Source organism: Papio anubis, chromosome 8, assembly GCF_008728515.1.
Source record: "Papio anubis isolate 15944 chromosome 8, Panubis1.0, whole genome shotgun sequence".
In the NCBI taxonomy this organism is placed as follows: domain Eukaryota; kingdom Metazoa; phylum Chordata; class Mammalia; order Primates; family Cercopithecidae; genus Papio; species Papio anubis.
Window position 1 is genome coordinate 15,311,500 of NC_044983.1, and position 26,076 is coordinate 15,337,575.

Here is a 26,076-nt window from a genome sequence, read left to right on the forward strand (position 1 = left end):
CAATTAAATGCTTTTAAAATTTAAAAATTTTCTTTGCACTGCATCAAGGTCCAAAAAACTGCTACAGGAAAATATATCCACTAAAAATGGATTTGGCAATAGAGCACTGTTTTGACTTCTGATAGCACAGAAAGTATATAAAGCAGCTTGACAATCTTGTTATTTAAATTTTAGTTTTTATTGAAATTAATTTACCATATTATATTGTTTTACCTTGTAATTTCAGGTCAAATCCATTAAGAAACATTTTCAAGTCTGTGGCAAAAGCTAATTTCCAAAGCTACTCAGTGTTAAAAAACAGTGTTTGAGGATGGTTCTTCTCACTCAGAAAAATTTCAATGTCAGCCAAGAACCCAAAAAATAAAAATAAATCTTTAGCACTGCTAAGCCACTGAATGCCTGTGTGGCAAATCAAATCAGGATATTCAGTTTCTGTTTCTCACAAAAAATTTATGGAACTGAAGATGGTTAGGTCCACAAGAGCAAATGAAGTTCACTGTTGACCAGTTCAATAACACCAATATTTCCTGCAAACTACCTGCTGATGCATAATCAAGTGAAGAGCTATAGGCTTTAAACAACTTACATTTTCACAAGCTTTATAAATTTGACCAAATAAACTTTTTTTCTGCTCCATGCATTTTTTCCCAGCATCAGTTGCATCACATCTTAGTAGATTCCACTTCAGGTCGTACTGTTTCTCAACTTTTTTGAAAATATTCCCACTTGTAGTTCCATAAATTCTTCAGTCACTTCAAATCCAGCAATGGTTTCTCATAAAATAAAGCTAGGCAGTACTGACTAGTAAGAGGCAAAGAATTAATGGTATCATTTGATGTTGTGTCCAAAATCCTCATTCTTCAAACGACTGTTATCAAAAGGCTGATATCTTAATTTTCTCTGGACACATTTCTTTGGGTTGGTTAGTCTTCAAGCATGATATAATTCAGCATTAGTAAATGGTTTTCTTTGCTTGGCTAACAAATTGGCCACTTGTAAACATTTTGGTTGCAGCCTCATTTTTATTTTGTGAAATTCTATGATGTTTCATTTAAATTTTCTAATTCTTCTGACTGTTGTTTTCCACGAGTTGGGAATATTGTGATGTTAGTCTGATACTGTCAATCTTCTTTTACCAGTTACAGTGTCATTGCATTATAAACGTAACATACCACCATATAATAAAATAGTCCATATTCTAGTGTGCCTTGAAAACATATCAAAGTGTACTTTTCTTGTTCTGAGATACAGGGCATGAACTGGTAGCAGAAAAAGTAACAAATCTAGCAATACACAGAGCATTCTAAATGCTTTCAGGTTATATCTGCATCACCATGATTCTGTAGCTTGCCAAGCAGCAATGTGAAACAAGACAGACTTAAACAGGTTCTGTAGCAGCTACTCAACTTTTCCATTATAGCAAAAAAGTATCCATAGATAATATGTAAATGATTGTGGCTGCATTCCCATAAAAACTTATAGACACTAAAAATTGAATTTCATGTAATTGTCTGATGTCAGGAAATAATCTTTTGAATATTTTTCCCAACCATTTAAAACTAAAAGCCATTTTCAGTTCATGGGCCACACAAAAACAGGCAGCAAGCTGATTCTGGCTGCGGGCCATAGTTTGACAACCCTTGCTCTAGTAGACTTAACAGACTGTATGAGTCTGTAATTAATGGTTCAGGAACACTTAAAAAAAATTATCATCCAAATATCTTACATCTAAAACCTAGACTCTACAAACATTCAGACTGTCTGGAACAAAATAAAGTAAAGCTTAGACCCAGTAAAAGTCAAAATGTTCCTCTACAGAAGTTATAAAATACTATACAGGTACTCAACCTACAATGAGGTTACATCTGAAAAAATACTAACATTCATTTAATGCAGACAACAGCATACAGTCCCCCAATTTACAATGGTTCAACTTACAAACTTTGACTTTGCAATGGTGCAAAAGCAATACACATTCAGTAGAAACTGTAACCCCATCATAGGTCCTAAGGAACTCCTAAACTTTTGATGGGGTTACAATACACCCACTGTAAAGTTGAAAAATCATTAAGTTGAAAGATAGTTAAGTTAGGGATTATCTATACTTTTTATTTTTTTTTATTTTATTTTTTTTTTTGAGACGGAGTCTCGCTCTGTCACCCAGGCTGGAGTGCAGTGGCCCGATCTCAGCTCACTGCAAGCTCCGCCTCCCGGGTTCGAGTAGCTGGGACTACAGGCACCTGCCACCTCGCCCGGCTAAGTTTTTTTTGTATTTTTAGTAGAGACGGGGTTTCACTGTGTTAGCCAGGATGGTCTCGATCTCCTGACCTCGTGATCCGCCCATCTCGGCCTCCCAAAGTGCTGGGATTACAGGCTTGAGCCACCGCGCCCGGCCTATCTATACTTTTTAGGGACAGAGCCAGAACTGATACAAGTTATGAGATGGAGCAACAATGTGGCTACTAAAAAGGTTTCACATTGATTTCTCAAAGAATAGGTAACTATTAGTTGAACACAATTTAAATGTTAGTTTTCTCAATAAAAACTAACACTGAAATCACACGCGAAAAGAAGTTTCACTTCCTTTTTAGCAAAGACAAAATGAAAAGCAGCCAGTCAGAAACTTGCTACATTGTGTTAGATTTTTTAAAGAGCCACAGTTACACCAGATGTATTTCCTTTTAAGTATATCCTTATGAATAAATGCATTCCTGGAAAGGAGAAATAGAAATCCTTACTTAGCTAGTTGAGGTACTCATAAAGAACAAGAATAAGCCAACACTTGAAATGCAGAAAACTCAGATTGATTTTTCAATTAATGGACTAATAATCATCTAGGGTTAATGAAGGAAGTTACTGAATTCTGTTGAGTTGCCCAAATAAAAATGAACAATATCCCCCAAATGAGTATTTCCAAAACAAAATCACCAGTCATCAACATTTATAAGAAAACATTTTGAAGCCTTTATTTACAAAAGCTTTAAAAACAAATAATACCCTCTGTTTTGCAAATAATGTTTTGTTTAAAAAGGACCACCCAGTTACAGCACTGTAATATCATGAATAAAGAATGTACAAGGGAGACAAACCAATGTGACTAACATTTGAAGATTTGCTAATATTACTGATTGAAGTGTAGGTAACACACATTATAACTTGTAGTCCATCATTTCAGGGTACAGTTAATGATTACCAAAGTCTTCCTACACATGCTCTGGTCTGGTCACATATTCTGCATGGCTAAATATTTCACAGTCTCTTTTGTCAATATATATAAAATAGATTGCAAAGATATACACAAAAAAATAAACAAGCATTACACTCCTCAGGTAATTTTATTAGCTATATATATATATGAGAATATATATATATATATATAATTTGTTGTTTTGTACCAAATCTCTCCATTATTTACCTTTGTAGCAACTATGAAAGCGCAATTTTTGTCTTCTAATTTAATCTGGTACAAAATATACCTAAAGACTTGTTATCTTTGGATTTTAATAAAATTGATTTGTGTAACCAACAAATCAAAAGCATCATAAGTATGGCTACAAAATAAAATTTTAAAAAAAGACAAGGGTAAATGGTGATGGAATAAAAATAAGCAGATCAAGGGAAGTGTGCTATCATAAAATAACTGTAGCTTCAACATCTTAAGTACCAGTTTCCTGGCAGATACTAAACATCCAATCACAAGGGATTTTTCCTGAAGGGTGTAAAGCTGGTTTGAAAATTCTTCAGTCACAGAGCAGCCTACACATGCCAATTAGAAACTGACAGACACTAGATGTGCTTGGAAGATTAAACACTACGTACAGAAACAGCAGTTACTAAGCTCCTCAGTAGTTTCTTGTCTTTTTTTTTTTTAGTTTCGCTGAATCGACAGTTTGCACAATGAATATGCTATATTCTGTGAGTCAAAACCAAGTAAATACTGTGTCAAGTTGGCAGATGGTCATTTTTCCAGCTAAGATCAAGAAAAAACAAAATTTTTGATAAAACAGAGGTTTTGAGTCAGAAACACTCTCTAAAGTGCAAAACTGATGGTCCACAATCTCAAATAGCTAAAACTCCTGCAGAATGGAAGAGAGAGACATGAAACAGGGAAATAAATTACAGTCAGTGCTAGTCAATTTAGGAAAAGGGAAAAATAAACCAAACTCAAGTAGGTAAAGTTTATCAAAATATTCAGTGATGTAGCTTTCCCCACTCTCTGTCACACACGCTTGCTAACAAGTATATTAAATTAAGGCCAAATTTAACCTGAATGAGTTTTTGTTTTGGTTTTTTGTTTTGTTTTGTTTTTTATTAAGATCTGAGATAGGAACGGTCATACTTAGTAGTGAAAGGTAGACAATAAAATGGGCCATGAAAGGGGGGGGGAAAGGTACTGTCTATTGTTCAAGGGATTCAACCAGAGATAAAACCTATATACAAGCATGTGTGTAGCTCAAAATAAAAAGACTATTTCATGTCATGACTGCTTGTTGGCTTCCTCTTCATATGCATTCCCTGTGCCATTCTGTACATAGGATGAACCAGAACCAAGGCCATACAAATGACCACAATATTTGGCATCATCAATATGATCTTCAAAGAACATCTAAAAAGGAATTTTGAAGAAAAAAAAAGATAATTTTAACCAAAGGGAACCACTTGTAATTTATATTTCAGCAATGTAAGTACTGACTGTTCACTGAGATAATGATGGCTCTTTTCTATGGTGTTCCTTTGAGGCTACACATTTCAGTTCAATGAGTAAAACTAATGTCCTCAAAAGTACAGAGCTCAGAAACCAAAGTAAGAGACTATAAAAAAAATGTACAAATGCATGTCTTTTCCATTTAGACCATTTTTATAAGAATTTGTCATCATGGAAAAATAAATATTTATTCCATTAATTTAACAATACTCGAGTAAGAATGAAGAAAGCCAATGATGGTGGGGAAAAAAAAGTTTAGGTTCATAAGCTGTCTTAAATCTACAGGTAAGGCTGAGCTGGCTATAAATAAACTGTAAAGTCATGGACAGTAAAATCCAAACATTCACACTCTATTACTGTCATTGAAGAAGCCAAGAAAAATAAAAATAAATTAGTGCCAGAAATCCACCTTTAGTTAAATAAACCATTAAGGCATTTTTAAAATGCAAAGCTAAAAAATCTAAAAGGTTATTTCAATTATCTAATGAAACAATGGGAAGGACTCCAAAACAAAATGTTTACGTGTCATGAATGGATAGTCCAAATCACTTCTGAATCAACACTACTTAGCAAAACAGCTTTAATGCTTTCTATTATCAATACATTGCTCCAAAAAGTTTTTAAATTCTCAGTCTCAGTCAATTCTTTCATGTCTAAGAGAAAATATACTCAAATCCACAGAGAATTTTTGCAAAAAGGAAAACTTAGAGCCAAGAAAAACCTCACTTGTTTTTGCACAATTTTCCTGTTTACCTATAGCTAGGTGTATCTGTGCATATCACTTAATTACTTAAGAGTGAATAATGGGTTCATTAAGTGTCATTCTTCCATACCTAACATGCCTTTTGCCATTTAAGGAGGGTTTTCCTAATGGGGTTTCTGATTCAACTAGGACGTTGGATTTATTTTATCCCTTCAGAATTCAACTCCCCTCTTAAGACTCAATCCAGTAAAAAGCCTGAGTCCTTCTCTATAAAATCTTCAAAGCACTGAAGAATGACATGAGCAAATAACATATTTATCACCAATTTAAAGCCTAAAAGAGGGCCATGCTAGAGGAAACCTAATACAAAGATTCCTTGCCTTGTAGAAGCAGCACCAATGGGAGTTAGAACTCCGGAGTTTTCCCACTAGTAATGTGTTTGATCATGGAAGTTAGTAGCCTGTTTTCTCACCTGAGAAATAATATGGTTGGACCTACATGATTTCTCAGGTAGTTTGTGTTTTAAAATTTTTGGTTCTATGATGAACATGTTCTCCCAGTTCCTTCTGAACTACATTTCAAGATGACTTATTTTTGAATACTTTTAAGTGTAGTGGATGTGACTCATATGGTCTCTCTAAATATATCTTTACTTAGTAGGTACTTGTTGCCCAAAATCTTTGGCCATAAGATTTTTAATGTTCTCAACCTAACAACCAACTGAGAAAAAGGCAGTGATGTCTTCATACTTCTCTCATTTTGAAAAAGGCCATTCCTGTGAGCAATGAATCAGATCCTGCCTGATGTTGTGGTCCTATCCGTTCCAGCTCTAACTGTTCTGCCACCTCCTGTAATCCACCCTAGAAGAAATAAAAATTGCTTGTCAAAGAGGAAAATATTGCAACGCCTACTTTCACAAATTACAAACTTAGACACTGACCAAAATAAAAATAAACTTTAGTATGTAAAGGTGAATTTTATAAAGATTGGGGGGAAGAAACAGAGAATGTGAATTACTAATGTATTTGTTGAATGTGGAAACAGTATCATTTAATAGAAAACAAGATCCTAATTGGGAAAATGTATCTTCATTATGTTTCAAGGTGTATGACAAGTAAATAACTTTCCTAGATATGGGAGGGAAGCAGACCATATATAGGGTAATATTTATCAAGTACACTCATGGTCTATCAATCCAGTAATAATTATAAAACTGCATAGCTAGTATAACACCATTGTTTCCATATTTTCTTAAACTTCCCACCATCCATTTGTAGTTTTCACTTAATTTTTACAAAACAAAGCCATTATGAATAACCAAATCATTAAGAATATGCTAAATGCTTAACTATGGTTTTGTTTGTTAAGATGCGTATATGCACACAACTCCTTAGAGTGGTCTGCTATAATGCACCTATGTTAATACTGCTAAGATTAAAAAAGAAAGATGAGAGTGGAAAGAAAGGAAGAGAAAGACAGTAACAGAAGGGAAGAAAGTGGGAGGAGAGGGAAGGAGAGTAAAGGGAGGGGAGAATGAGGATAGAGAGTGAAGTAAAGAAACACCAACAACAAAACAAAAATTCTTCTCTAAATTGTTAAGGCCTCCACCAGCAAAATGGCCTTTCTGTGCATCACAGCTTGAAACAATGCTTTACACAGGAGTTGCTTCTGTGCTAAAAATAGCACGAGGATTAGGTATCATTAGCAGCTGCTCAGGAGAACACAGAATAGAACTGAATAGAACAGCATGGCTGACTATAGGTCAAAAAGCACCTTTGTTGTTAACCTGAATTTTAACATAGCAGCTTACTCAGGACACATTCAGAGTATCTGTACTTAGAAACTTCCCAGTAACAACCACGTAACGAGCAATAATTTGGTCCCCTATTCCTGAAAACTGTCATTATACAGACATGTCAATAAAAAAAAAGTCAAGTGAAAACATGTAGGCCTCAGCATGTAGTGTGCTTTCACAGGGTGGACTGTTCCTCAAGTAAGGGACACCCTACTGCAAGTTCACTTACTGGAAGTCCCCTCAAATTACACAGAAGTCTACTGCTACAAACATAAAGTAACCTTTCTTGAAAATTTCTCTAGTCATATGCTGACCATATCCCTTGTTAAAGGTAAACACTGGCCAAAAGAAAGCTTCTCATCTTATCTGTTAAGACCAGTGTAACCAACGTGGTGAAACCCTATCTCTACTAAAAATACAATAATTAGCTGGGCGTGGTCATGGGCAGTTGTAATTGCAGCTACACAGGAGGCTGAGGCAGGAGAATCACTTGAACCTAGGAGGCAGAGGTTGCAGTGAGCTGAGATCACACCACTGCACTCCAGCCTGGGTGACGGAGCGAGACTCTGTCTCAAAAACAAAAAAAATTAATGTTTAGAGTTTAAAAATACACATTATGCAGCGTCAGACTGTTACTACCATCTAGGCAGGACCTACACATTTCCTATCATACTTAACTGCAAGAAGCTGACATCTTTTGGCCAGAAGAAGAACCTTTTAGCTATGTAGTTTTATCCTAGGAACATTATCCTATCACTAGAACTGACACAATAATTTCTAGCCAAGATAAGCCAAAAGGAAAGAAAAACTCTTTTGCCACATTACTGAATACATCTGCACATCTCTGGCCACCTTAGATTCTATCTTGTAAGAAGAGATTCCATGCGTGCTGGGAGAAAGAAAGAACTCACACTGGTGTGCATATGAGAGCCTCACTGTCCTCTGGTGTTTGTTTTTGTTTGTGATTTTCAATCTGGCAAGCAATGACAAGAATCTGACCTAAGCTAGAAATCTGTTGAATATTCTGCCTTCTGCCAAGACATACTGAAGCTCTGAAAAAAACGATTCCCTATAAATTACCATGTATGCAAGAAAAAAAAATCACATGACCAGATAATATAATTGCATTTAATGTAATACTGTAAAATATGGTTTAAAACAACATCCCAGCCTAGGCTCTCATGACAGTCCCTTGGTCTGAACAGCATGCTGCTATAGATAATGCCACCTGAAGCCTTACTTTGAGATTTTTGCAGCTCTTCATGAGGTACTTCACATCATAAATTACAGGAAAAAACAATCGAAGGATCTCAAAGAAGTCAAGTTCTTCTTCAGGCAAGTTAGAGTTGGTTAGGATTTTGATTAAGTAGCCAAAGTCGTAACCACTATAAAAGGGTTAAAAGAATAGAGAAGAGGGACACATAAATACTATAAAGATTAAAAAAAAAAAAAGTTTATCTGATTCAAATTTAAGCAAGTCACACTATAGTCCTTCCGAAAACATTAAAGAGAAGTGCACACAAGAACAGAGAAAACAAACATTGAGAACTATAATGGGAAAATGCTGTCATTTTACAGTATTAAGAACTTTATCACTTTATTATTCAGAGATATCAACACAGATCTACACTATCAAACCAAGCCTGTGGTCACGAAAATACTAGTTTGTTGATATTTGAATTGAGAACACCAAAAGAGCATCAAGCTGCCCATAGATGTCTCAGCAAAAGTAATGCAAGACATCCCATCTTTTTCATAAGGTGGTCATATATATAATCCAAAGAATAAGACTGTAACAAGGTATTTTCACTTCTCTTAAATGACTATGTTATTAAGTAGTCTCTCCCTCTCTTCCGTCACAATTCTCTTCCTCTCAGTGTGGCTCCCTAAGAGTCATTATTAATGGAAATGTTGCACATGGAAGAAGTGAAGGGTAGTAAAAAAATAACTACTCTCCTCATCATAAAATGCAAACTCCTACATTCTCAAATCCAGACCTCTTCTCCCTTTGGCCTTTTTTCACAGCTTTCTGTCTCCCTACACTTGCAGGCCACGTAGACACATCCATCCCTTGTCTACTTTTCCTTACAGGACCTCTGACAGGAAGCCTATAAGGCATTTGCTTACTAACATTAAAAGTTTAAGATCATATTAGCACTTAGGATTTATAAACTTCCTAAACTATTCCTTATTACTTGAAATAGATTAGAACATGAGGAAAACAGCTAATGATATTTAATGGAATAAAATCTTGTATCTTAATAAATATTTAAATATATCAGTCTAACTTAGATTCTAAACTCCAAGAAGACATGAATGAAACCTGTTTGTTTTCATTCATCTTAATACCCCAGTGCCTAGTGCACTGTATTTTGTCAGAGTATTTTTTAAATGAAAAAGTATGTCTCATATAATAAAAGGATAGGACAATACTTTCCAGTTCTTTTACATCTTCATATCTAGGGAAGAAAAAATGACTAAAAAACAGTTATTTGTATCAAGAGTCTTAAGTTGTGTCTCCTAAGGTACGGGTTTAAGTAGAAAAGAGACAAAAAAAGATGATAGGTAAGAATCAGTGTGTTCAGTACCTACAACTCAACAGTTTCTGCTTAGTACACATCAAAGTTGCCCACATGAAATCCTTCACTATAAACATCCCACAGATCAGAGATACAAACTAAACCAAGAAGGAGACTCAGATTTAAAATAAATGTGTGAAGTGGATCAAGTGTAAGAGTATTAACATCTATGTAACATAAAGCTTTTTCAAAACCTAACAGAAGTAACCATTCTGAAGGTTACTTTTAGTCCCTGGGTGGTCAGTTTAGTCTACTTAGATGGGAAAACTCTTTTTCATACATGGAAGTCTATTTCACAAAATCGGAACTAGTTTCCTTACCAGAAACACTCTTTAAAAATCTAGTTTCATAACAATAAAGAACTTAAAACCACCAGTTATTGAGAATTTACTGTTTATAAAGTTATCTTAGTGACCATTAAAACAAGTCTTCAATGTATTTCTTCAAAGGGATGCCTTATCACTTTATTTTTTAAAAAATTAAAATCTACCTCCACACCCATCCCTAGTGTTTTCTATGCTGTTTTGAGATAGTACTTATCACTATCTAACAAATCCATGTGAACTCCATTTTTAGAAACCGTCTGCCCACCCCCATGAGAATATAAACTCCATGAGGAAAATAATTGTTGTCTGTTTTATTCACAGCTTAATTCCTAGAATCTCATCTCAGTGCCTGCCATATGGTAAATACTCAATAAATTTTTGTAAATGTAAATAAATGGTTTCCCTTGTAGAACATTAAAAACTAAGGTGTAGAAACAGTAAAAGAAAACCCTGGGTAACACCAATTCCAAAGGCACTGCTGGATTTAAACCGAGGTCTTTCACTTTGTAGAGAACCCGTACTGTTTCCACTATGCAACATGCTTCTCACAGGCAAAAATGGATCCCATAGTTTAAATTAACCTTTAAGTAGACCAACACTAGCCTCCTCAGAGTTAGGAGACAACTCTATATGGCAGTCAACTCTTTCTAGAATTAAACCTGAAATTGCTAACACAGTGCCCCAGGTAAGTGTGGAGCAAGTATGAGATGGAAAAACAAAAGGCATTTTCAATGTAGTCGTTTTACCTATGAAATGACAACCATTTGACCCCTTCACAGAGGACCACTCCAGAAGTCATAAGAAGTTCTGCAAAGTACTGGGTCTCAATTCCTTCCTCCTCATGTTTTTTAAACTGGATACCAGATGTTGTTAGTAGCTCTATAGAGTCCTGGGCATACATATCCTCCCTGGCAGAAGAAAGAGAAAGACAACATTCAAACATGCCATTACTTCAAACAAGCTGTTCTTCTGCTTACATCTATAACTACAGTGCCGGAAAAGAGACAGAGGACTGGCTTGAGTCCAGCTGTTCCGATGCTTTACATATATGCAAGAAAAATGCAATTTAAATACAAGGGTCATTATTTCAGAAAAGTGTTTCAAATAATAAAAAATCATTCAAAGAGTCCAAAGGTGCAATTTTAATCTTTACTATTAACTCTATTAGCCTTTCATACTTAAATACATTTAACTGGGTTTGGAAAAGGGTCTTCTACTCACCAGGGGCTACCATCACAAAGTAACAGACAAGTTTTCTCAGAGACTCTCAGTCTCAGCAGCCACTGTAAGGCTGCCACATGGAGCTGCAGCCATAGCTGCGGGGCACATGCCCATCTCCCATGCTCTCAGCAGCACCAGGAAGGAGACCCGGTAGAAAACGTCTCATGTGGACGAGTTAAACTACACTTCATCTTAAAGAAGGAGATGCCTCCTTTCACAAATGATGAGCCTTGCAAATGGCTCCAATAAGTAACACTGTTTAAAGTTAAGGACTGTGCTGTAACAGCAATAATTTCTTCTGCCAACAATCCGATTCCTAAATGACTGCCTTATAAAATCAAGCCAGGCAATCTAAATATAAACCAATTCTTCAAGACTTCACTTAAGCCAAAAAAGAAAGCCATCTCCAACCACAAATGTATTTCCAACCACAAATATATGTGTATCTGAAATATTAACTCAAAAGTTCCCAAAATACAGTATATCTGTATCTGAAATATTAAAACAAAAAAGCTACCAAAATAGAGATATATTTTTGAGAATATGGGAAAAAGTATTTTTTTACTTACTTTTCAAATTGTAAGAATACTGGATTCTACCTCTTGGCAGAAGGAATACCTATTAAACACTTTTGACAAAACTAAACCATAGGGTGTATTTCACTTGGGCCAAAACGTATCCTTATGGTTAGTCCTTTGGAAATCAACTTATTTCTAGGTCTGAAAAATTACAAAGCTAACAATGTAAATACTTTAAAACAGAAGGAAACCCCATCACTGAAAAGTCAGTCTCCCCTGGAATATCCTTTAGGAAGGGTAACAGAATAAACCCAATGAAGTAGTTTTTTGTTTTTTGGTTTTTTTCTAGTGACACCATAGCTTTCCTATGCTAAAAATATGTACCTCAAAAAATTAGAATCTCACTCATCAGGTCCCAATGCTCACACTGCGGCATGCCTTAGCAACTATAAGCAACCAATAAAAAACAGATTCTTCTCCAGGCTCACATCATTCTTGGCCACTTGCCAAGGTATAGGTATGCAAGTGGTTTAGCCCTTTTTCTCCAAGTTTCTAGGAACACCCTTCACCGGTTTCCTTGCAGCATATGGCTTCACCCCACACTTGCTTTACAAAGAAATATCAGACCAATATTCCTGTCTTTCTTTACATCTACCTATGTGAAGATTGTTCTCCTTTAGACTCCAAAGACAGCTTGCCTCATCGCCGAAGCTAACTGCTACCAATGCCTTAGACGCTATTCCATGCCATTCCTCAAAGGACTTCTCAAGTGCCTATCTTTATCCTAACATACAACTCCTTAACTTGTGAACACTCAAATGTGTCTGTGTATTATCTGTAAAACAAAATAAAAACCACTATTCTGTTGATTCTGCTTTCCATTCTTGAGACAGGGTCTGGCCATCATCCTGGAAGCAGTGGCTTGAACACGGCTCACTGCAGCCTTGACCTCCCAGACTCAAGCAATCCTCCTTCTGCAGCCTCCCAAGTAGCTGGGATTACAGATATGCGTCACCATGCCTGGCTAATTTTTCTATTTTTGTAGAGACAAGGGTTTGCCATGTTGCCGAAGCTGGTTTTGAACTTCTGAGCTCAAGTGATCTGTCCGCCTTGGCTTCCAACTGGCCTCCCAAAGTGCTGGGATTACAGGAATGGGCTACTGCATCCAGCCTCCCTTCTTATGGCACTCTCCATCTCCTTCTTTACACTGCCACTTTCCTTAAATGAAGCATCAGCATCCTTTCTGTTACCACTGAACCCAAGATGCCCTGTAATTTCTACTATCCTATTAAATAATTCTCTCAAATATCAAGAAATACTGCAATCACCAAAAGTGATTACTTTTTATTTATTTAGAGACGGAGTCTCACTCTATCGCCCAGGCTGGAGTCAATGGCATGATCTCGGCTAACTGTAAGCTCCGCCTCCCGGGTTCATGCCATTCTCCTGCCTCAGTCTCCCAAGTAGCTGGGACTTCAGGTGCCCACCACCACGCCCAGCTAATTTTTTTTTGTATTTTTAGTAGAGACAGAGTTTCACCGTGTTAGCCAGGATGGTCTCAATCTCCTGACCTCGTGATCCGCCCGCCTCAGCCTCCCAAAGTGCTGAGATTACAGGCGTGAGCCACCATGCCCAGCCTCAAAGTGATTTTTAAAAAATTTATTTTTAACCCTCTTTGACTCATCAGTGACATTATTTCCATGGGTTGCTTTTCTTCTTCACAGCTCATCAGTATTCCACTTCAATTTTCATAGATATATCAACTCCAAATTCAGTTTGGAGAGAATTCCCATATGTTGATCAGTATTAATAATTCTAATTCTTAGACTTTGGCAATAGAGAGAAAACAGAAGAGTTACAAAACACTGAGTTATAAAGGCCATGACCAACTTTCCTCAGTACTAAATCCCTAGTGTCTTAGCACTGTAACTGACACGCATTCTAGCCACCCCATTAAGAAGCCAATTTTCTCTTTCTTCAAAATTTCCAAGAATCTCTTCATGGTGCTCTCTCTATATTAGGCACTACTGGTTTATCTTCCAAATGACTTCTTCTACCTAATGTTTTTCACTGTATCCTTCTCCATAAACATCTCCTAACATCAGTGTAAATCAAGCCTGTCCAACCTGCAGCCAGTGGGTGCCCAGCGTGGCTGTGAACGCAGCCCAATACAAATTCATAAAGTCTCTTAAAACATTCTGAGAATTTTCTTTTTTGTGAATTTTTTTTTTTTTTTTTTTAGCTCATCAGCTATTGTTAGCATTAGTGTATTTTACGTGTGGCCCAAGACAATTCTTCCTCCAATGTGGGCCAGGGAAACCAAAACATTAGACACCCCTGGTGTAAATGGTAGCAAAACTTGGCAGTAAACTTTAGCAGTCCTTTCTGAGTAAGAAAAAAAAAATGTCACTTAGATGCTGTACTAAGAAAGCAGTTGTTACCAGAACAAAGGTGTTTCTAGAAAAGGAAACTCAATTTTACTCAAACTGAGAAGCTGATGGGTTACCTCCTTCTCATGTACTGAGATCACAATAGTATCTAATTTAAAAACAATGTACTAATTCATTTGAACAAAAAGTAACATGGAGCAAATGAAATGGTAAAGAACTAATTTTAATAAAGGTTTATCATTTGAGAAAAAGGAGAGCAGGCAATTTTCAGTGTTTCAGAGCCGTAGTTCTTATAAAAGATTATCAGTCTGAGTGGAGTACTTTTCACCCTTTATAACCAGGGTGTCCAATCTTTTGGCTTCCCTTGGGCCACACTGAAATAACTGTCTTAGGCCACACATTAAATAAAGTAACAACAACAAAAAATCTCGTAATGTTTTAAGAAAGTTTATGAATTTGTGTTGGGCTGCATTCAAAGCCATCCTGGGCCACGGGTTGGAAAAGTTTACTTTATAAGGTTCTGTAGTCTGTACGTGTGTAAAGATAGATATAGATATTTTTAAAGACAAAGTATCACCCTGTTGCCCAGGCTGGAGTGCAGTGGTGCAATCTAGCTCACTACGGCCTTGAACTCCTCAGTTCAAGCAATCCACTTGGTTCAGCCTCCCTACTGCTACAACTACAGATACACAGCCACCATGCCTGGCTAATTTTTTTTTTGTAGAGACAAAGTCTATGTTGACCAGGCTGGTCTAGAACTCTTGGCCTCAAGCAATCCTCCTGCCTTGGTCTCCGAACGGAGAGTATATTATTAAACCCAAAAGAATGAAATGGAGAGTCAGGCTAAACACAGTGTAATTATAAGCCATACTACTATAACACAGACATCATTACTCTGCTTTTCCTAAGCCCTACTTTCGTAAAATTGTGTATATTAAATATCTTTGTTTATTCGACAAAGAACAGGAAGAAAGAATTCATATATTGGCACTACCATTAATTGCCTACAGCTTCTTTTACTATTTTTCCTATCAGATATTAGGATATATGGCACAAATGTGGGATGTCAAATAGAAGAACAATGCAACATTGCAACATACAGTTAAGTACTCACTTAACGTTATCAGTAAGTTCTTGGAAACTGCAACTTTAAGCCAAAAGATGGATAACAAAACCAATTTTTACGACAGGCTAATTGATAAAAACAAGAGTTAAGTTCCTATGGCCTATTGCTGGTCACAAAAAAAATCACCAAACTTCTAGATAAAGACCAAAATACTTCTAATATTAAATACTGAAATAAATGTGAGCTGCATGTAAATTTAAGAACAATAAATAAAAACAAGTAAGATAATTATTTGCTCCATTATTCAGCTGAGTGGTGAAGAAAGCCAGAGCCTATTCTGGCAGCTCAGTGCGCAATGTGGGAACCAACGTTGGTCAACATGTCATTCCGTGGCACGGTGCACTCACAAAGATACACCTACTCACTCACACTGGGACAACTTAGCCACACCACTTCACATAACGTGCACAGCCTTGGGATGTGGGAGGAAATCAGAGGACCCGGGAGAAAATCCATATACATACGAGAACGTGGAAAACTCCACACAGGTAGTGGCCCGGGTCAGAAATCAATTTTATTTTTTCTGAATGTTACCATGAAACAATGTTGAAAAAAATGACATTTGAGGTCCTGCTATACTGAGAATGTATTAAATATTTTATTCACCCAACTTACAGTTTGCAAATAATCTGCCCTTCTCCAAAAACACTCTTAAAACTTCCCTCAGCTATCAAGACTACTTCTAATAATAATATAGAAATATTAAAACTAAGGAAACCGGGTGGAGACCCAGGGCTTGAGTTAGAATGCAGATTCTGACATACGATAAACACCAGGTCAAGGACACTACTATTTCTACTATATGTAAATTAAGAGAGCTTTTGTGGGCTGAAGTGGCAACATAATGATTATATAGTACTGACTTGAAAGGAAAACGTACCCAAGGTTCCAAAAAACGTCTTACTGCATTTGACATGTAATCTACTCATAAACTGGAATATGACTGCAATAAAAATCTTTACAAGAAGGATAAATATTATAAAAGGCTATATTTCAAACTGCACACAAAATTTTTCAAAGTAAAACTAAACTAATGTGGTAAGATTATTTTTTCTATCAGAAGTACTTTCAATATCCAAAGTTTTCCAAATACAAAAAAAGTTGCAGTCATATTTTAAATGTAAAATCTTTAACATCAAAAGTATTTTTTGTTCCCATAGTAAAAAAGAAAACCATGCTTTTGAAATGTTAAGTTTTACATATTTTCAGTGCAACTACACCAAATTCACCTAGCATGTCACCATACTTGAGGAAAATCAATTCCTAAGATTAAAGAAAAAAAAAGTCTGGGTTATACAGTTATTTCCCACTTACGTCAAATTAAATTTAAAATTAAACTGCCAAGTTGAAGTTCCTGGAGGGTATTCTCCTTGCTCATTCATAAATGTCAGTCCTAGCTGAATTATCTTTAATAAGTCTACATTACACCGCAATAGTTGGTATTGATAGTCAGCATTGCTCCTGAATTCTCCAATGGGTCTTGCAACCACACCTGGAAACTCGGTGTCCTGTAAAATAGTTTTAAGATTCATTATGTACTGAACAGTCAAAACTACAATCCACACATTGTTAACTTTTGATGCAAATCAAAGAATCCTACAGATGATATTCTACACATTTATATTCAATTACAAAGTATCTTTTAACTAGAAAGAACCTCACTTTTTAGAACCATAAAACTCTATAAACTTAATAACCTTTTCTTAAATATATCAAAAAAATTACTACGTATGAGATACATGTGATAAACGTAACCAAATACTTACTCTATACCCAAGAAAGGAGGGAAAATCATAAATGCCTATCTCCCAAAAGATACGTGAAATGATGCTCACAGTATTCCAATGCTAAAACCAAGTTTCTTGAATAAGTGGTTCAAAAGAATGGAAAACGCCCTGTACTTTCCAATTGCTTCTCTGAGACAAGGTTTTTCTCAACACCGAAATCCTAAGAAAAACATCATTAGCTTCCTAATTTCTCCGGCTGAAACAATATTCTCTCTATAGTCCACAGAAAGCATGTTGTCAAGAACAGCATGCTACCCACTCACTCTTGTAGGATGTTATCACTTCTCTATGTTGCCACTCTTTATTATCTGAGAAATCAATGATCACTATGAATTTCCACTGGTTAAGAAAACAATTTTAGTTCTAATCATGGCTAAGTATACCTTTATTAAACAGTATGTTACCTACAAACATTCATATTCTAACCAATCAACCTGCTCCTCCCCAAAGTAATCCATTTGTTTATTTTTATTAAAAATACTGAGACAAAGATACATCAGTTTAGTATTAGAATTCAAACTAGGGCTAAGAATAAAAACTACCTATCAAGTCACTATGAAACAGTAAAAATCACTATTTCTCTAAATTCAGTGCAATTCAACAGTCACTTTATTGGATACTAGATGTGTTATGCTAGGTGCTGGGAGAGAAAGGACGATTAAAGCACTTGCTTTATGGAGCTAATAATAATCTAGTGGATGCAGAAAATAGGTAGCTAACAGAAATAGTGTAAAGGTAAAGAAGAAAAATCATTAACTGGTTAGACAATCTAGGCAGACTAAACAGCACGTGCAAAAGCAGAGTTGCTTAGTAACACAGTATATTCACGGAACTCCAGTGTTAATTATGAAAACAAATTGCAGACCAACAACATTTCACTGGCACATTTGATTTTTTTGTTTGAGAAAGAGCTCCCTAGCTTCTGGGAGCTCATGTGGTACTACCAGCTAGGCTTTGGTGTTGCTTGGAGCAGATCTGGCACTCACAGCTAGGCCCTAATGTTCTCCTGTTGAACATAATTTCACAGAAGTTCAACCTCAAATAAGGCTACTCTGTAATCATGTCCAAACAAGGACAAAAAAATAAACAATGTCAAACCACAAAATGACCAAGTATCTCTATCCTGGCTAAATGAATGACTGTTCCTTCTCTGAAGCTTTAACCTCATTCTAGTCTCTCATTTAAGACTTAGTAAGATATCCAATCACAGAATTACCCTGGCTTCCTGACCACATCCAATCCACAGTAAAGCCCTGCTTCCCTTACCTTCCCCAAGACCACCTGACACAAGCCCAAATCCTTTCTAACACTCTCTTATTCAAATGGCCCATGGTTCCCAGGAATTCCAGTGCGTTTTCCCTCACTGCAGTGAGGGATAAACCCAACCTGTCAAATCACAGGTGTATTCCTGATGGTTTTTGGCTGGAGGGCAGTGACAAATTTTTCTTTTCACGGTGAAATTAATCCCTAAAAATATCAACCAAAAGGGCTGAACTCAAGACTTTAAAATTTCCTTTTCCTCCTTTATATGAAGCGTTTTAAAGACCTGCTTGTGGGCATACCATAGCAACGTAATTATATTTTCGGATAACTTGACGAATTTTCTTCATCTCTTCATCCAAGTTGCAAGCCCAAACTTCACAAATTCTTTGGCTATGATCTACAGTTGCCGCTGGCATAGTGAGGGCACAAGGGAGTCTAGATGCCAAGCATCAAAATGTTATACTTGATTGAAGATTTGTTTCATAAAATATTTTATCCTTTATTTATGTACCTGTCAAAACAAAACAAAACAAAAAAATATAAAGACCAGATATATCAAATCTGAATCACAGAGCGATCTGGCAGGAACCTAAGAGATTATTTATTCAAAGTTCTTGACTCATAAAAAAAAAATCAAAGTTTAAAAAGTAACTTAAGGTCACACAGCTAGCCTGTAGGAAAAAAAGGACTACAGCACAGATTTCCTGGTCCTGATTTCAGCTATTTTAAAATAACTTTTTTATGCATACATACTAATCATATTTTTATAACTTTCCGCTGAAGATTTATCTGAGTTCAGCTACTCTGCATAAAACTTTATAAAGCCATCCATTTCCAGACAAAAATGAAAAATTACTTATACACATGTGACAAGATCAGATGCTACCATGCCAAAGGTGGTATTTACTTTTATTCCTCATTAACAATACTACCAAAATTCGACTTGATTACAAGATCTACTTTACTGCCATTTATTCAAACTAGACTAGAGGCGTCAAAAATGTTTGTAAATGCTCTCAGAAAAAGTAACAGCCACAGAAAACTATCTGAATGTTCGCAGTTGCAGAAGGGAAAAAGAACACAATAGAACGTCTAAAACTCAGAGCATATTCCCTGGTTACCAAAGATACAGCTCACATTTCTGCTCTATAAACAGAGTTCGTGTTGATTCTTGGGCAGGGAAATTTCAAATTCTTCTGCATTTTCCACATAAATTTGAAAAAAAAAAAGGTAAAAAGAGGGTTTTATGGCTGTCTTCTAAACTCTGAAGAGTTAGAAATGTAACTTCGAATTCTCCAAATAAAGTAACCAAAGGAAATCCAGGACACCCCTCCTTCATAACTCTCCCACCCCGATACACACACACACAAGCACACAAACACACAGATCTGGAAACACCCTGTAGTTTAACATTGCTTTCCTCCACCTCTCTCTCTACTGCAGTCCCAGAAGCCCCGAAGAGGCACCAAAGGCCTTCTCATTACTGGAGATAGCATCTCCGTACTGCAGGTTCCCAGAGAAACCAGAGGACGGCACCGACGCATTCAAGTCATAGATAACTCTCTTCCCTGGCAGAGCGCCAGTGCGAAGGTGCTGATAACACTGACTGGAGCTACACTGACTCCCAAGCACTGCTGCGTGAAAGAATACGAAGAGCTGAGGATCTAGGCCACCGCCCTCCACTCCCAATTTCCGTCCCACTTCGAAGCCCTAGGTACAAAGCCTTTGCGTCATCACCACGCGCCAACCCCTTGACAAACCCCCCAGCCCCAGTTACCCAGCCCCCCACCCGCCGCCAGGCTCCTTCCTCCGCCAGCCGCACTCCAGCTGGCGCCATCGCGCACCCTCTCAGGTTCATCGTCCCCGCCCCCTTTCTACTTCCCTAACCCGCCCCTCCCCCCGCAAGGCGGCGGCGGACGCAAGATCTACTTGTGTCGCTGAGCTCGCGCTCCTCCTCCTCCTCCTCGCCATAGAGACAGCACCCGGCGGCGGTGGCGGTGGCGGTAGCGGCGGCGGCAGCGGGTGCCCCATAGACACCTTTCGCCCAGCAAGGGGAAAGGCGAGCAAGAGCTGCGCCGTACCGTGCTGCGCCGTCGCTTTTCGCACGTCCTGGCGGGGGCGCTAGATGATGACGCGACACGCAGAGGGGGCGGAGCACGCAGCTGACGGCGGGGTGGGTTGTGGAGCGCTGAGTGGCCAGGCTGCCTGACTGGCCGGCTTGGGCGTCTGGGCCGTGAAGGTGGGAACGCCGGTTGTGGGCGGCAAGTTCCCCTCTCCAGCCTCCCGCCGTTCGTAGCATGTGCCCCAGAACCCGGGGAGCGCAGGTAGGACTGGCTTAGAGAAGACGCGGTCCCTAGCGCTTGGACCACGGACGTGCCACACCGCTCCTCTGTCGCTGGAGAACCGCCGGGCCGAGCCGCTGGGAGAAGCAGGCCAGAGCCTTCCAGGGCCTCCGGCCCGGGGACCCGAGGAGAATGAGCTGGCTCTTTCCCCTGAGCAAGAGCGCCTCCTCGTCCGCAGCTGGGTCCCCCGGTGGCCTCACCAGCCTCCAGCAGCAGAAACAGCGCCTGATCGAGTCCCTCCGGAACTCACACTCCAGGTGACTGATCGCTGCCTCTCCACCGGAGGAAAAAGTAGGGTGGGAGGGCGGGCTTGTCCTAACCACCTCGCAGCGCCTCAGGTCTGCTCCCCACCAGCTCCTCATGTGGTTTACCTCCCTTGGTTCTGGGGTCTCACGTTTGCTCTGCCACTCCTGCCCCCTTTTACTGTTTTCCTCCGGACCCTCCCTGCCTCCTGCCGCACCACTGCTCAGCGCTTCTAACTCGGATTTCTTCATCCCTCCTGACACATCGGTGCTGACTGTAATCTCTGTGATAGTCTATTTCCAGTATCCCTGCCGCCCCGGCTTCCCCACTAATCTTTCCCGTTGCCCACCTGATTGCCGCGTCGGCAGAATTGTTAAAATACGATTGTGAAGAGTAATCTCCAGGTTTCACAAAGAATGGGAAATAGAACTGTTGCAACATCAAAGGAAAGGGAAGCCAGAGTTTTCTTCAGTGAATGCTTCTCGTCTGAGAGTCACGTATCACGTAGTCAGTCTTGAGTCTCTTTAAGATTTACCCAGTTCCAGCAGCCTCTCCCCATCTCACAGCCGCCAGTGCCTGTACATTTCTCACTTCTTGCATAGTGCAGTCCCCACGCTCAAGAATTACCTTATGTTCATCTTGATTGTTCTGTTGTCTTCCTATGAGTTTTTCATTTTATCGTGGTCAGTTTAGAAATGTTCTTACAATTCATATTATTTCAGCTCTTACTGTATATTGGTTTGCTGCAGCCTTTTACATTGCCTATGTCTATGGCCTCTAATGGTTTTAAAAAATGAGAACTACTTCTTTATATGCATTTTGCAAGTATATTTACTGAACAGTTTCACACTGTTTTAAATAAAGATTTAAATAAAGATTTAAAACTTAACATTGTTAAGTGCTAACATTGTTAAGTCCCTAACCCTTTTTTTTTTTTTTTTTGAGGGTGTGGGGACGGGACGGACTCTCGTTCTGTTGCCCAGGCTGGAGTGCAGTGGTGTGATCTCGGCTCACTGCAACCTCCGTTTCCTGGGTTCAAGCAGCCCTCCTGCCTCAGCCCCCGGAGTAGCTGGGGTTTCAGGTGCACACCACCATGCCCCGCTAATTTTTTGTAGTTTTAGTAGAGACGGGGTTTCACCATGTTAGTCAGGCTGGTCTCGAATTCCTGACCTCAGGTTATCCACCCGCTTCGGCCTCCCAAAGGGATGGAATTACAGGAATGAGCCACCTCATCGGGCCCCTAGCGCTTTTGAAAACATTATTTTCGTAGTTAAAAAATATATATCCTGAGATAATAAAATCGAATAATTCCTACCTAAAATGGAATACTTTTAAATTAGATGGTCTTGTTAATAGAAAAATTCACTGCAAAATCAGTTTGACTGAAATAAGGCCTGATGCTGACTGAACTTTAGTTGTTTATTGGTTCCTTGTCTCAATTGTTCTGTTTGTTCAGAACTTTCAAAAGGTGAAATTTTATGCTATTTAATAGAAAAGAATGGCAGACTATTATTGGTGGCTTTCGTATTGGAAAATTAACTTCACAAAGTTCTTACAAGTCAGTCTTACTCCAAGTCATATTCTGCACTGACCTTTAAGAGCTACTCTCACAAGGTATGCTTATAAAATAAGGTGACTCATTTTTGACATGTTTGTTCCCTTAGAAGTTGTTACCTTGATAAACTATGTATATGCTATACCAGTCCTGCTATGGCAGAAAGACTTTTTTAGAATCACACTTTTGGAATTAATTGGTTTTAAACCTTAGTATGTAGTATTATGTTAAATATTTTCATTGCTGACTAATTTTTTTCTTCGAGGTTGGAGTTTAATTTTTTAAATACTCCAAAGTCTCTTGCTGCTAAGGCTGGTAAGTAAGGGAAGTAATTGATCTGAAATTTATAATTTTGGCCTCCCAAATAAAGTGAGATTCTATAGCAGGAATTGTTAATATAAAAAGTTCTGAAATTGACTTAAGAGGATCAGTAAATACCCTGAATTGGATACAGATTCATTTTATGTATTATTTTTTGAACCAGAAATTATGAACATATGATTGGATATGGTTACATTAGATAATGTAATATATTTTGTAGTGTTACGAACAAATAACTTTATTGTTTTAAGTTCTTTTATAAAAACACTGGAAGTTTTATTTAATTGAGATGTTTCACATTTACAAATTATACTTGACTAACTCTGGAGACGTTTAAGTAGGTCATATGCTTCCAGTTTTCAAAGAATGGCCCAATCCTGGAAAATGCCATTCACCTATTCTTGTTAGTCCACCCTTTTAAATAATGACATATATTTTTAAGCTAGGAGGTAAAAAATAATCTATCTGTATGGAATCTGATGTTAAAGATGGAAAAAGTGTGATAACTTTCCTCATCAGTCATAAGGGGCACAGCTGACACTCCTATAACAAAAGACAGGTTAACAAGATAAAAGCATAACAGATTTATTTAATCAAAGTTTTACCCTCCATGGGAGCCTTCAGAAATGAAGTCCCAAAGACCCAAGGAAAACTGTCTGTATTTGTGATTAGGTTCAATGAAGAATGGACAGCCATGTAGAAATGTGATTGGACAAAAAGAGTATGGTAATGGTAATAGCTAAGTGGGGAAAACCCAGCAAGGCCTGTTTGTTCAGATTTTTCTTGGCTTCTCTGTATAACCTCCTCCTCTAGTGTACCAGCCCGGAGTCCTATGGAATGAGGGTCTTCAGGGCGGAAGGGAAAGGGACCTTTCTAGATTTATGTCTCTTTGTAGGGAAGAAAGGTTCTAGTTTGTAACATACTGCCCAGGGGAAAAGGAATTCTCCTTTCTATGACTTCTTCAAGGGAGAAAGAGGAGCAGGAGGTGGTCAGACCAGAGAGCTTTACTTCTGAGGTCCTCCAGACTCTTTTAATTCAAAGTAATCAGCCTGCCAAAGTGCGATATTTTGGGGTATTGTATTCTGAGCCCCAATACTGGCAATATGTTGCCTGATTACCTAAATTAGTGGTACAACTTACACTTAAAAGATTTTTGTGCAGACACTGATTGGTTATTCTAGAGGTGTGGTGTGTAAAAGTTGGAAATTTCCAGTTTTTTTTTTTTTTTTTTTAATGAACAGTGCAAAAACTTGTTACATGAGGAATATCAATATCTTAAGGTGTGGTGTGTAAAAGTTGAAGGGGTTTCCAGTGGTTTTTTTTTTTTTTTTATCAACAGTACAAAAACTTGTTACATGAGGAATATCAATATCTTGTTACATGCTGCCCACCTCCCTCATGTTTCATTTTATGTCTCTTCTCCAAATGTAAGGACATTAGATAAATATCTTTTTTTGGCAATGAAAGTATGTTTTCTTCTGCTCTACTGAGTAACCTTTCTTTACCCCATTCTCATCTCCCTTCCAACTCTTACCATTTTTAACCCCTTATAATTCTGAAAATTCCATTTCAGCAGTCTTTTTAAGTCCCTTTCTCTAATGATTGTGAACTTTTTAGTTGCCTTAAATTCTTATCTCCTCATCTTCCTCAGCCCTCTATAAAAAAATAGGTGAATTTTATGTAAATTTCTTCGTCTAAGTCTCACCAATATGCAGGGCAAATGAGATAACTGTCGTAGGTGACAAAAAAAGTGTTTAACCAAAGTGTTTAAGTCAGCTGTGAAAACAGAAACTAGAAATTATGTAGGCTGGGCTCAAGTAACATGTTCTCTCTTCTGAGTAACAGTTATCACAGTATTCGGTTTATCACCAAAATTCCTGACTTTATGGACAGGAGTAGAACTAATTCTTCTGTTTCTTATATTTCCCAAGGAAGCTGACTTTATGGACACTGTTGGTTTTTCCCTTTGTAGGGCCCATACTTTGTGAAGGCTGGGATCTTTCAACCCAGCCTCCACTGGAGGTGAATAAGGATCATTTCCACCAATAATGGTGGTCTCATCACCCTTCCCCCCAAGTTACTGTGGAAGCGGGACTCTTGGTCAGTGGGAGTTGGAGGCGAAGTCTGCTGGGGAGCTGCTCAAAATGTTTTCTCAGTAATAGTAAGAAATGTCTGGGAGGAAGAAAATGTCTCATGTTTTGGATATTGTTACATGAAACAACCCTGATCCTCCAATTCCTATCTGTAAGATCAAGAATTGTGATTGCTGTCATGCAGGATTTTTGATAACTAATACATGTAAGACATTTGGAAGAGTATCCAACACATAGTAGGCATATGACAAATTACATTCCTTCTTTCCACTGCATAGAATCAGTGTGCTTGAAATATTTGCCTTTTAGCCTATAAGCTTCTAGCCAGCATATTGTTTATGGATCTCTCATAAGCCTACCTACAACTCATTTGTCTCTGGCAGGACTACTTCTGACTTTCCATTTAGAAAGCAAGTCCATTCCAGAGAGTTAGTTTCTTCATAAAATTAGGCATGATGCAGGTAAATAACCTAAAATATTATCTTGCACACATGAGATGTAAACAGCAATTGTTACTGTATTTTGTTCTTGTCCATATCTTTAAAATAATAGTGCTATTCTCCATAGTCTTTAAAATTTGTTTAGTATTTTCTTTTGCTGCCTGTCTCCGGATTCCATTGTTCTTTCTAATTGCCTAAATGTTTAGCCTTAAAACTTTTTGTAGAGTCAGGTCTTGGATAGTTCTCCCCTACAGTTGCTAAGCTTAACCTCTTGATCACAGCTATAAGACTTTGTCCCCCCCATCTCATGAGATTCTGAGTAAACTCAAATTCCATGCTCTTGTTTTTATATAATTGACTCTCAGCTGATAATAACTCGTATACAAACTTGGTAACACAAGAGATATTGTGATGAGAGGATATGTATGTGTGTGTTTTAACCCGTCTCATGTTATATATTTTTATGAAAAGGATTATCAACAGTCAAAATTTGAGATTTTTATATTAAGATTTCCAGATTTCCTTTTTTATTTATTTATTTTTTGATACAGGGTCTCACTCTGTCACCAGGCTAGAGTGCAGTGGCACAGTCAGAGCTCTTTTCAGCAATCCTCCCACCTCAGCTTCCCAAGTAGCTGGAACTACAGGCACACACCATCATGCTCAGCT

The 26,076-nt window shown here is 37.9% G+C and overlaps 2 protein-coding genes across 3 annotated transcripts in view; one reads left to right on the forward strand and one right to left on the reverse strand.

Annotated features, from left to right (window-relative positions):
* Positions 1 to 2,945: 2,945 nt before the first annotated feature.
* CNOT7 (CCR4-NOT transcription complex subunit 7) lies at positions 2,946 to 20,563 on the reverse strand. Of its 2 annotated transcripts, none has more exons than XM_003902463.4 (7): positions 20,343 to 20,563; positions 18,713 to 18,924; positions 16,678 to 16,871; positions 10,855 to 11,016; positions 8,444 to 8,588; positions 6,158 to 6,268; positions 2,946 to 4,606 (listed from the first exon to the last, which is right to left on the reverse strand). In XM_003902463.4, the coding sequence occupies exons 2-7, from the start codon at positions 18,827 to 18,829 to the stop codon at positions 4,478 to 4,480; spliced, it is 858 nt and encodes a 285-aa protein (XP_003902512.1). In that variant the 5' UTR covers positions 18,830 to 18,924; positions 20,343 to 20,563; the 3' UTR covers positions 2,946 to 4,477. The 2 variants fall into 2 exon arrangements, with proteins under 2 accessions (XP_003902512.1, XP_017817280.1); XM_017961791.3 differs by lacking the exon at positions 20,343 to 20,563 and adding an exon at positions 19,840 to 20,113.
* The window catches only part of VPS37A (VPS37A subunit of ESCRT-I), a 52,276-nt gene continuing 46,763 nt past the window's right edge, over positions 20,564 to 26,076 (forward strand). Inside the window, exon 1 of the mRNA XM_003902461.4 lies at positions 20,564 to 21,012. Coding sequence (XP_003902510.1) covers positions 20,888 to 21,012 — 125 coding nt within the window. The 5' untranslated portion in view covers positions 20,564 to 20,887. The remainder of the gene's footprint in view (positions 21,013 to 26,076) is intronic.